At 34.3% G+C, this 13,005-nt stretch overlaps 1 protein-coding gene across 1 annotated transcript in view; it reads left to right on the forward strand.

Annotated features, from left to right (window-relative positions):
- Nucleotides 1-10,419, forward strand: part of LOC120637178 — a 30,558-nt gene extending 20,139 nt beyond the window's left edge. The window contains exons 6-10 of the mRNA XM_039908854.1: nucleotides 2,247-2,379; nucleotides 6,147-6,364; nucleotides 9,407-9,668; nucleotides 9,900-9,975; nucleotides 10,169-10,419. Of these exons, the coding sequence (XP_039764788.1) occupies nucleotides 2,247-2,379; nucleotides 6,147-6,364; nucleotides 9,407-9,668; nucleotides 9,900-9,975; nucleotides 10,169-10,400 (921 nt within the window). The 3' untranslated portion in view covers nucleotides 10,401-10,419. The remainder of the gene's footprint in view (nucleotides 1-2,246; nucleotides 2,380-6,146; nucleotides 6,365-9,406; nucleotides 9,669-9,899; nucleotides 9,976-10,168) is intronic.
- Nucleotides 10,420-13,005: the final 2,586 nt, after the last annotated feature.

A 13,005-nucleotide genomic window follows, 5' to 3' on the forward strand; every position in this document is an offset into this window, starting at 1 on the left:
AATAGCAGACTTGGGGCCCGGGGACAAGGCATTGGTCATGTTACCGGCATCACTGTGTCCAGTGTCCGCTACTGGCCCCAGCAACCACATTGTCCCGTGTTAGTGTCCCGTGTTGGTAACAAAAAATGCGCAAACATTTGCGTAACGCCACAAAGCACAGTTCATTTTAAATACCAGTCATGTGAATAATATGTACTTTTTGTAAATAATGTATCGTTTAAGCGTCGTAACTAACTCACGTTCCCTATTACATGTCACTGCGTATGAAGAATGCGCATTTGTATTCCGTAGACGAGCGTGGAATGCAATTCGTGCATGATATTAAATCAACTACCATTTAAAATATGGAATACATTAGTTTGTCTTTTTCGTTAAAGTTCAGCGATTTTTGTTACGTTTAAGTTATTTTCTAACAGTCAGTACATTTATCAGACTTGGACTCTGGATTGTGTTCGTTTTAGAATTATAAAATAGAGCAACACAAAACAAGAAATATTTGTTTTGAAAACTGTAATATCTGAAATAAAACATAATAGGTACACATATAGGTACTCCATATCAATATTTGTGTGGCACACTAAAAAATAATAGAAGATAGTAACTATTCCGTCTACTTGCCCTCAACCAACGTGACTTTAAAACGTCATCATCATATCATCACCTCAACCAATTGACGTCCACTGCTGTCCTGGGCCGCTTGCCTCCAGCGGCTCCCAGCTACTCCTCTGATGTCATCTGTCCACCTCGTTGGGGGCCGACCTACGCTGCGTTTACCGGTGCGTGGTCGCCATTCCAGCACGTTAAGACCCCAACGTCCATCGGTTCTTCGAGCTATGTGCCCCGCCCATTGCCACTTAAGCTTCGCGACTCGTTGAGCTATGTTGGTAACTCTAGTTCTTCTACGGATCTCCTCATTTCTGATTTGATCACGTAGAGATACTGCTAACATAGCTCTCACCATCGCCCGCTGAGTGACTCTGAGCCTTCTTATGAGGCCTCATAAGAAGGCTGTAAAACATACTAACAACAAATTTCACTTTAATGTGACTTACGCTGACTCTGACCACATTTAATATGATACATGCGAAAGTGTGTAATTTTATGTTGTTTCGTCCTTTTTTTAATTATTAGCTACCTACAAAGTAACAAAGTAAACTTTAGTTACTTTTTATCCCCAAAAAGCGCATGGTGCGTATGGGATATCTCTAAACGCAATTATATTATCATCATTATTTCATTCGCAATAAATAATACACAACACTTTAATTGAAGAGGGGAGCAGGCACACGCCATATAGTAGATAGTCGCGAATAGTAAGTAGGTACATGCAGACAAATCCGCGTGCAGATATAAATACAACTGGCGGACGCGCGCGACTTCGTCTGCGAATGAGCCGACATACGAAAAAAATATTCGTATGTTGACGCGGACTGTTTTATAGAACTTTGAAGAAACAACATTTCCGACAATTCCGATATACTCGTACTTACACGTTTGGCGTAACGTCTACCGTTCACGCATCGCACGCATCAGAATCTCTCAAAAAGGATATTTTTTGCAGTTTTTGCCCGAGATTCCATTATAAATGAAACCTAGCTAGATCGATTTATCGCCCCCGAAACCCCCTGTATACTAAATTTCATGAAAATCGTTGGAGCCGATTCCGAGATTCCAATTATATATGTACAAGTATTGATCGTTTAAAGATCTAAGATTTTTATTAACCGTCTTGTTAAGTTCAAAATATATTCATAACATTTATGGTTCAACTGGTATAGAATCCAAAAGAGGTTCAATTTTCGTTGGTATCTCTGCCAACAACCTTATATGTGTTTCATTTACATTTTTAACGTATACGAATTACAACAGTATTGGAAACCATATCTTATCTATTTCAAATAAATATATTATAATTTTTAAAACTGCTCATTAAGTGAGCATGTAACGGTATGGTACTAAAACATAAAAAGAAAATAAGGACCTAAATTCAATATTTTTCTTTTTCTAAAATATACCTTACGCTATATTGTTAAATAACAAAGCTTCTTAGGATACCTTTAAAAGATTACTCGAACCGATAAGACTGACTTTGATTACTAACACTATGTACCTAATATATTTTGAATTTTGAATTTTATCTTGTCAGGTTTCCTTTTTTATTTACAATGAAGTAGTTCTATCTATATATTTTAGACAAATTAGAAAAAATAGAGTATTGTTGTTAATAGATATTTATTTTAATTTAGTTCTGGGCTGCATACGTGCCCTGCGACGCGCAACACAGGGACGCAGTGCAATTGACCTTCGAGCAAATAGACCTCATCCAGAGGCTCACAGACAAGTACCATCCACAACTAACATTCTGTTCTTCTGCTGATGGTAAGACATATTTAGAAATAGTACCTACCTAAAGGTTTTGTATCATGAATCATAATGCTACTTGTACCAACTCCACTTTTAAGGTTCCGTTAGAAGGTGCCATCAAGCCAACGGGAACCTTTTACGAAGCGTACGTCCGTTTGTGTTTCAGTCGGTATCTTATGAACCGATCAGTAATATGTTGTGGGTTGAAATTTCAGAAAGTGTATTTGTTTTGAACTAGAAACAGCAAGACTTGTTTACTTTCCGTACTTCAATAGTGTGATGTCTTACGGGATCTTATTATGGGGTAAAGATGCTGATATTAAAACTATATTCATATTACAAAAAAGAGCTGTACGATCAATATATAAACTTAAATCACGTGAATCCTTCCGTGAAAAAATTAAAGAAAAAGGTATACTTACAGTAGTATCACAATTTATATTTATAAAAATATTGTATTTGTAAGACAACATATTGGTCTATATATACAAAAAGTGGATACAAACAGTCCATATAAGCATCCGGCTCCGCTTTCATCTCTCACAAGATAGAAAAATGAATTTTAAAATGTAAAATGTAAATTGTTGATATTGAAAAAGAGCAACTGCTAAGTTTCTTGCCGGCTTCTTCTCGGTAGAATCTGCCTACCGAACCGGTGGACAGACTTGACGTTTCAAAAGTGCTTATATTAGGCCTACTTGAAATAAATGAATATTGTTTTTTTTTTTTATTGGCGCTGTACTGTGCCGACAAATAATTAAAAAAAAGTCGAAATTTAAATGTTTAGTGTAAAGCATATGTTATAAAAGAAATCATAAAACAAAAAGAGATTTTCTGGCAGGTATGTTTTTTAAAAGGAAAAAGATATTTTACATTAAAAGACTGGTAATAAAAAAAAAACCTGATATTTGCTACGTCCCGATAGTATTGACCTTTGAAACACCTCTTCTAATTATGTATTAAAACCTACTTTTATATATTATCTATGTTATATTTTTATATATATTATGTATATTACGTTTATTTATTTAAATGATATACTGTAAGTCCTTTCTACAAAGGTTGCCTGTAAGAGATTGCTTACAGCAATAAGGCCGCCTTTGCATGTCTACTTTATTTACTGTATACTCCTTAATGTTTCATTTCCTGTGTGTTTACGTGCAATAAATTGTTTCTTCTTCTTCTTCTCTTCATAGAAGGATTATAAAATTTTATGGCGCAGACTAATTAAAATCGATTCAAATTTAACGGAGCTATGAAGTAAAATTGATAAAAGTTTTCATCTCATTTCCTGGGATAAGCTTATTGTTTATCGGGATAAAAAGTATGTAAATGTTGAACCGGAGTATCAGCTACCACTATACCAAATTTTATTTAAATCCGTTCAGTAGTTTTCATGTGATGCCCGGACAGACAGACAGAAAGACAAACAAAAATTAAATAAAATTTTTTTTTGGACTCAGTATCGATTATAAAGCTTCCCCCGGTCAAAATTTTCAAAATATATTAAATGTACAGAAATCTTCCAGTTACAGTTTTATTATAAGTATAGGTTATTAGGTGGTACTAGCAATTTTTAGAGATATACGCTGAGCTTGTTTTTATATTAACTGTACATTTGTATTTGAACACAAATGTACAGCTGTTTCTATTAATTAATTCCTACATCGAGCAGAACAATATATTGCGATCCTGTTACAATAATTCAATAATTTTACAGTTACTCGTGCACTCACACTTTATAAAACACACAATAAACAATGAAATACTACATAAAAAAAAACTTTGTCGTTATTGTGTTGTTACTTATTTAATCTTAGCCCGGTAGCCTTTGTTGTAGTCCATAACGAATAACGTAACAAATTAGCTGCCACAGTCAGTTCTTTGATGGTAATAGATATTGGCTCATTATTCATTTGCTCTTGTTTCAGTTTCCTTCGAATATGCTATGCTCTCAAACTTATACCAACTTAACTATATATATACGAATTCATAATTACTAATAACTACTGAAGTAAATTCTGTTAAGTAATTAATAAATAAATATACTACGACAATACACACATCGCCATCTAGCCCCAAAGTAAGCGTAGCTTGTGTTATGGGTACTAAGATGACTGATGAATATTTTTATAAATATAATACTCATAAATACTTATTATATACAGATAAACACCCAGACACTGAAAAACAATCATGTTCATCGCACAAACATTTTCCAGTTGTGGGAATCGAACCCACGGCCTAGGACTCAGAAAGCAGGGTTCATGGTCACAGGGTGGCACTTTGTAGAAAGTCATCCTTGCATGGCCTGCGAAGTGTTGCTCTGTTTATAGAAGATGGTTTTACTTTAGCATCACATGGGCCATCTTCTGGGTCCGCCAATTATTTATATTACAAAAAACTCACTATGAATGAAATAAAAAATTAAACAAAATAACGATTGGAACAGATTCTTGACTAACTTTCAAAATAATTCTGTAGAGTCGTCGTATTTGTACCTTTCTACAACCTACATACGAGTATATAACACTTTCCTTGGAAAAAAAATACATTGATATAAATAATCTACTAGATTGGCTATTGATTAGCACACTTAATTCAATTCCTTTTTAACATAAAACGAATTTTAAAAGAAACAGTTCCCATTCTTATAGTTATTTTTTTCAAAGCGTTGGCCAAAACTGATCTTTACGAAATGTAGATTAGCATATAAAAGGGCTTTTTAACTCCTAAGAATCTTAGCTGAATTAATTTTATCGTCTTGAATTTTTGCCTTAACAAAATTGTTTTTTTTTTAACTCTCTTCTGAATAGTCATTAGTGTTACAATAAATCAAGCTGCCAACGCAGAATGCTTTTGCACATTAAACAGTTAAACGAGGGCTTCGAAATAACTAGTTTGAAATTACAATATTTTTCCATCTTTGCTTACCTTTTGTGATTCTCTTTTAGGAGGAAATATAACTCTAATCGTTTAGCAAAATGAGGTTCATGTATTTAGATGAAAGTATTTCACACACGAGCACAAGCTAATTCTTAATAGGATATAACTATTATAAATTTCTCGCTATTATTGTGAGTTTTACTCTTTTTTAATGCATAGTAATAATACTTTCCGTAAAATCTAATGTTGTTAATTTTTTTAATTCGAAAGGATGTTTTAATTAGATTTTTAAATTTCTTAATTCATACTTATATCATACTTAAGCATTCTAAATGCTAAAGTTTCTTTGTTTGTTGGTTTGCGCTTACTTTACATCCTTAACGGGCGACCAATTGACTTGATTTTTGGCAAAGAGTTAGTTCAAAGGACAGAGAGCAACAAGGGTTACTTTGTATCCCAGGAAAACCAACAGTTCCCATAGGTTTTGTAGAAAACCGAAATTAACGCGGACAAGCAATGCGGGAAACAGTTCTTCAAAGATGGATCGAAATTGACAGAACAACGAACAAACACGCGATCATTGCAATGCTATGGTTCTTTTTAACATTTACCTTTAAATACGTTAAAAAGAAATATAAACTGATCGCTTATGGAATTCACCATAGTGTTCGTCTTTAAATCCCATTATAAAGTACAATAATCGACTCAACGTCAATTATCTTGTCCCGAGGTGTACCTCAAAAACGGTTTTATCCGAAAAGCTGTATTACTTTGATAGATAGCTTACCTATTCCGTTGTTTGTCTGTTTCACAAAGATAATAATTGATATTGTTATTTCTTGTTTTATTATTTAGATTTAAGTAATAGTGTTATTCCAATGGTATGCTGGTTCCAGATATTTTGTCGGCACACGCAAACCACAGGCTTTGTTCGCTGGTGGGCGTAGAAGGCGGTCATGCCATCGGAGGTTCTCTAGGAGTCCTCAGGACACTATACCAAGTTGGCGTTCGATATCTGACACTAACTTCCACTTGTGACACTCCGTGGGCTGAATGCGCATCAACCGATCGCCCAGAATCCACTCCAAGAGGAGGGTTGACACCGTTCGGTAAAGTAAGTACCCAACATGATTTTTATTCAAAACGCATAATGAAAACTTAGTTATAGTTAAAGAACGTGGCATAAGTAACAAAAATTAGTCGAAAAGTATATTCCTGTAAAAAGTAAAAGTAACTTAGAACAAAAATTGACGGCCTTACTAACAATTATTGTACTTGTTGACTTTTAAACGCATTTACATGTGTGTGTGTGAATGTACCAACTTTCTTAAATCGGGTATTAGAATTAGTAGCACTTTTTAAAGGTGGTCTCCAAGTTTCTCCTTTTCAACTAGCCTTTTTTACTCTAACAGTATAATGCTACGATCTTTTCGGGCGTTCTTTATTTAAACTGCAGGTGAAAAACATTTCATTACTTTACCGCGGGTGGTAAAATATTCAAAAAGGGAAGTCAAGCAATCGTCTCATAATTTACTATTTATTTTGAGTTGTTGTTGTTTTTTCATTTGTACCTTTTAGGACAGGCAAAGATCATTGACCATAAAGCCTTTTCAGTCGTATAACAATATTTGTTAGTCTTTAGGTATTTAGTCTTAATTTAACGGGTAGAGTTTATTTTATCTTTTGGCGGGAATCTTTGGTTACTTTTACTTTTTATATGAATATATTTTTTGACTACTTGTTGCTAATTATGCCACGTTCTTTACCGATAACTAAGTTTCTAAGTTCGTATATTTTAATCGATCTTTGTGAATTAAAGTTTAACGCAGTGAAAATAAATATTTACGAGTAAACAACATAATTTAAGACACAATGCTCACATTTTAGCCTATACACGAGAGACCTAGTGAAGATATCTAGTCTATCTAGTCTGCAAAAAGCCTAAAAATAGTATGGCACGGTACCCGCCAAACATGAAATAAACACTACCCAGTTAATAAAGAAAAATATCTAAAGACTAACAAATATTGATATACGACTGAATAGGCCGTATGGTAACGATCTTTGCCTGTTGTGTGGTGGTGAGATGAAACAAAAGTGAAATCTTCTGAAATATTTTTTATTGTTTTTTCATCTCATTCTTTTTCCACACGATCGATATGAAAAGAATTATGTTCAACTCGGAAACACACCTTATTCTCACAAATATCTCGTGTGATAATAAGGCGTTTGCAGTCCCGTGTTACAATCTACTATTATGAACTGCTATGAAAGACATTTGTATTTCGCAATCTACCTCTTGCTACTAATGAACGCAATTCCGAGTGCCAGCAGTTTCCTAATTTATGTAATATATTTCTAAAAAAATTCAAATTATGATGACAGTTTTTCCTTTAAGCTTTCATAGAAAGTAAAAAGTTTGTAAGAGACCATGGAAATTCAGTTCTGCACCGATATCTTTACGAGGCTATAGAACAAAAAGCTTTTCCTCCAGTTGCAGTAAAAGGTTTCTTACTGCTAATATCACGCACTTAGCATGTATAAAGTCTGAAAGGTATGGGTGGGTATTATTGTGGAGTGTAATCAAAAGAAAATCATAAAGATCGAGACGTTGAGTAGAGCGAGTGTACTATTATCATAAACATCCTGTGCCACTGCAATATTTTTCTTTGTACGAACTCCAGCTGGTTTCTTTGTTTTCACTCGTACAGCGATACTTTCCGAAGAACATACTTTCTTTTGTTTTAACTTCTCAGTACTCGCTGCACCGCGCCGTCCCACTAATCTGCGTACACCAAACCAATTGCAATTATTATAAAATATTACGCCATTTAAAACCAACAATTTCTTGAAAAGTAATCAAACGGCTAAAAGCGGCACTTAAAAGTCAAAAAAACCTTAACACTTGTCTTATTATTAAGGTACTTGCATTGAATTGCTAAGAGTGCCTAACGAAAAGCCTTTCAAACTTTTCATACAACTATTGGGAGTTTGAACTTGTATAAAATACCAAAATTCTTTTGGTATTTAATCAAATTACCCGAAATCTTGTCATGTATTTAAATCTAAACATGCTTTAAAAAAATATAAAACTATATGTATGTACCTAAAACTAACGGCCCGCCCCTGTTTCGCACTGGTTTTTTGAAAACTTATGAAAGTTACTGCATTTATCTTTAGAATTTCTTTATAAATATTGTTAGCAGCTGACTTTTCCTAACACATTCAATACGAATAAAATAAACAACGAAGCATTTTGGGGCTTTAATATTTTTTCGGTTGCTTTGCAGGTATTATTTCTTCTAAAGTATCAGATTAATAAACTGCAAAGAACGATGAAAAGTGTACATGAAATGCCCATAAATACAATCATGTTTATTTAGATAACGATCCATGTCTTTACACTTAGTATAAAACAAAGTAGCTTTTATGCTTATCCACTAACTCCACCTTAACCACGCAACCGATTTGGATGCGGTTTTAACCTCGTCTAATAATAACTCGTACCTAATTAAGTTTTTTGCAAGTAGAAAATAATATATAGGTATATATGAAGGCATGCGTTGTGCAATATTTTTCCTAGGCTAAACTTTATGAAGTAGGTAGGTACTTCAAATACGATTGATATAAAGCCTCTTTTTTTTTAATTTAAAATAACATTTTTTGTAACGCTATTCAGGTACTCGTGTGTTTGTGCCAAAGAATAAAAAATATACAGAAACCATGTAGGTACACGATTAATATTGAAGCATCAAAACCTACACCACTTTAGTAATGTTTCTCGAACAGGTGCAGTGGTTCTTCACTTCATTCCATTTAGCAGTTGAGAATAATTATTTTACCTCTGATTTTCTAAACGTTTTCCATAAAATGGAAAAAGTTTGTTATCTAGCATCATCACATTCCGCGAGTGTAATGAAAGACGTGCGCGGGACACTGTTTTTGAACGCAATGTAATGCATGCAATAAGGGCTGTATGAGGGTTCTGAATGTGCTTAAATCTGTGTTTGGACCATAAACAACAAACCATGCCTGTTCGGGAAAAACTACTGAAGTGGAATGGTTTTTAATGCTTCGATATTAGTAGTGTACACGGTTTCTATATGTTCTTAATACTGTGGGCCCGAAATATAATTCTTTATCTTTTTTTTTTCAGGTGGTTATAAAAGAGATGAACAGGCTTGGCATGTTGGTGGACTTATCACACGTGTCCGAACGCACAATGCGTGACGCCCTATCAGTTTCGCGTGCGCCGGTTCTCTTTTCGCATTCATCAGCTCGCGCCATATGTAATGTGACTCGCAACGTCCCAGACAGCATTTTGCGACAACTTGCAGCCAACAAGGGGCTTATAATGGTCAATTTTTACACATCATTCCTATCGTGTAGAGAAACCGCCACAGTTCAAGATGCTATAGGTAATTTTTTACTTAATTTAAAATTATGAAAAATAAAAAAAAAATGTGTGCATGCACATGCACTGTATGTATATTTCTTTCATAGCTCATATAGTAGGAGGTTTACGCCATTTTGTGCCATCCACCTACTTTTACCTACCTTTGTCCTAAACCCTGTGCTCGCCACAGTTGAAAGGCTATTGCTTTGAACGTAATATATATTTTTTATACATCCTAAACTTACGATTGCAGAACACATAAATCATATCCGGGACATCGCGGGTGTAGATAGTGTCGGATTGGGTGCCGGCTACGATGGAATCAATTAGTAAGTATTTCAAAATCCCACAGGAACCGTTAGTAAATATTCCCGGGGATGAAAGCATGATAGGTACTTTTGTGTGATACGCGACTCCAGCAGCCAACTTTCCAAAAATTCCAAAAATTACTTAACCTATAAAAATTCCTAGTACCTAAGTATTTTTTAGACGGTTGCAGTATAAAACTATTCAATTTTTTAGCACTCCGCAAGGCTTGGAAGATGTGTCATCCTATCCGCTGCTCTTTGCCGAATTAATGGAGGATGGATGGAGTATAGAGGATCTAAAAAAATTGGCTGGTCTTAATCTTCTACGTGTGTTAAACGCTGCCGAGAGAGTCTCCAAGGAATTGGCCTCTGCCCATGTGACACCGTATGAAGAAGTCGCTCCACGTATAATCGACGGTCACAATTGTTCCAGCCAAGATATCTAGGCCATTGAGGCGAGATTTAAAGAAAAAGTAGCGATATCACTAAAGCTTTACGTATTTGTAACAATATGAGGTTTTCTTATACAAACGAGATATTTTAATGATCTGAAAATGTAACGTTTTTCAGATTTCTCAAATGCTTTTACTATCTTCAGGCATCTACCTCTCATAGCGAGATAGTCCGCATGACGATCTGGTGGCCTAGTCAATCGAATTTTCCTATGTGAAACTCTTAAATTGAAAAATATTATGACCAACGCACTGCGCCACCAATACATAACAAAATCGCAGTTCTAAGTTGTATTTTCCCATTTTAATTGTTAGAATAACTGACATACCTACGCCCTTCTCAAAATTAGCTCAAAATTAAAAGTCAAAGTTGTTATCTACTTCATAATCAAAAAAGTGTAAATGATCACATTTTTATCAGTATCTTCACGAGTATTGTGGACGTTATTCACCATCTAGTGAAGATGTAAGCATTAAAAGTAGCCTGCCTGTAATTTGCTATAGCGACGTTGTACCTAGCTAGGTCCGGCAGTATAACATATAGTTTGAAGGTTTTAAATGGTTGGTTCCAGTTGCCCCTCCGAGTTGCCCAGAGAAGTGATATCGTTAGTGTTGCAAAAAAAAGTGATGTAGATTTTTTTTATTACCTACTTATTATATAAACTTAAATTGTATATCCCAAGCTTTAATATTTTGGTACATATTTGATAAATTAATGTAGTAAGTATTATCCTTCGCGTTAGCATAGTTTTTTTAAATAAATAAATGTCAAAAAATATACCTATGAAAACTTATATAATTTTTAGGAGGGTAAGTCAATATATTACAAATTAAAATTGCGCGCCTGATTCCCAAATTAGCAATAACGCCCATAACTCCTTAGGTAGGAACCTACCTGCATACGAAATTAAAATATATGTCTAGCATTTAGGAGTAAGGCACGCAAATGTAGCTTACTAATTAGTTAATTTCTTCTTCGAATAAAATGTCTTTAATGAAAATGTCATATCATATTTTAGAATTATGTCTTACTAGGGCTTAAAATTTAAATTACGTGAAGTATTTTCTGAGCTTTTATTTGTTTTTATTGAGTATTGGTTGAATGGACAAACCACAGGGGTTATTATTCTACAATCAACGACACGAGTCTTTATTACAGAAACAGTACCCAATAGTGTGGCAAGCTTACGTCTACAGCCTTAGATAAATGTATGGTGTACGAATGGCACATGAGGTGCACGTTGGAGTCTATCAGATTATCAGCTGACTAACCAACCACGTAAAATGTTAGCCGTCTGGGAAACAGACTCACTGAGTTTGTGATAACGCTCGTACCGCTGGTGTATCATAAAGTATTGTATTAAAAACCGCATTTTAATATGTATTATTTGCCAAATCATATCGCCGTACCCGTATTGCCGACGCGTATCATGACCGCATAGGTCGCCGGTCGGCAGAAGATACGCGGTACCAATAGGCCGCCGCGTCGCTTCCGCGACGCTCTGATATGATAAGCGATACATTCCATGTCGAGTCGGATTTCGTCCGATCATCGATGAGCTTATCCAAACTAGACAATTTAGAAAGGCAAAAGAACTAAAAGCATCCACCGCGAGATAAGTACCTATTCGTGCTTGATAAAGTAAGAAAAATGAAACGGTGATACGAATCGCTCATAGGAACGGGAAAATAATACATATTTGGACCCGGCTTAAAATTACTTATTAATTATGGTGATAATATGTTCACTCAGTTCTAAATATGACTATTATTTTATACTAATAAGTTCTGATTGTTATACAACACTTAAAGGTACCACCTAATTATTTTAAACGTTGTTAGTTAAAATATTCTCAATGGTAATTAACTTATATAGCAGATAGTTCACGTAATTTATTACGTTGTAAATCAATAAATTGTGGGACGAAAATATGTAATTTTTTTAACTCTGGATCCGCAGATCAACTGGAATTCATAGTTTAAATGTCCTATGATTAAAGTGTAAAGTGTGGCTTCGCTACACAATCCAATGAAAATTTCTTTAAAAAATATTTTATAAACTACCCACATTGATTTAATTTTCTTTTGTGTCGTCCTACACCTTCATAATCAAACACACACAACAAACACCTAATAATTTTGGACACAAATTTATTAGTAGTTTGTTGTTGGGAAGTTCATTATTAAAAGTGATCATCTCAGATATCTCGTAGACCTTTCCTTTATTCAGTATTTACTTATGCATCTTCGAAGATAATATTTAGTTCTTTTACATTTGATTCTCACCTATCAGTGGTAACGTTGGATTTTTATTGAAACTTTTAAAATAGATGGTACCTTACAAGTTTTAAACGTTAAATATTTTTTTAAGACGACCAAAATAGAGTGGAGTGTAGAATAGATACCTATAGAATAAGATCTTGAAATTATAGATTAAATATCTAAACGTTATGATCTTTTTGTACCTTCCTATTAAAATGCAATATTAGTGTAGGTACGTATTTTAATAAAATTATATAATACATAGTAATAGACCGATCTAGAGGTTACTGAAAATATGGTAGAGCGAGCTAACAGTGACTTAGCAAGACCCAGAAAA

The sequence above is a fragment of the Pararge aegeria genome, chromosome 3 (genome assembly GCF_905163445.1).
Source record: "Pararge aegeria chromosome 3, ilParAegt1.1, whole genome shotgun sequence".
NCBI lineage: Eukaryota > Metazoa > Arthropoda > Insecta > Lepidoptera > Nymphalidae > Pararge > Pararge aegeria.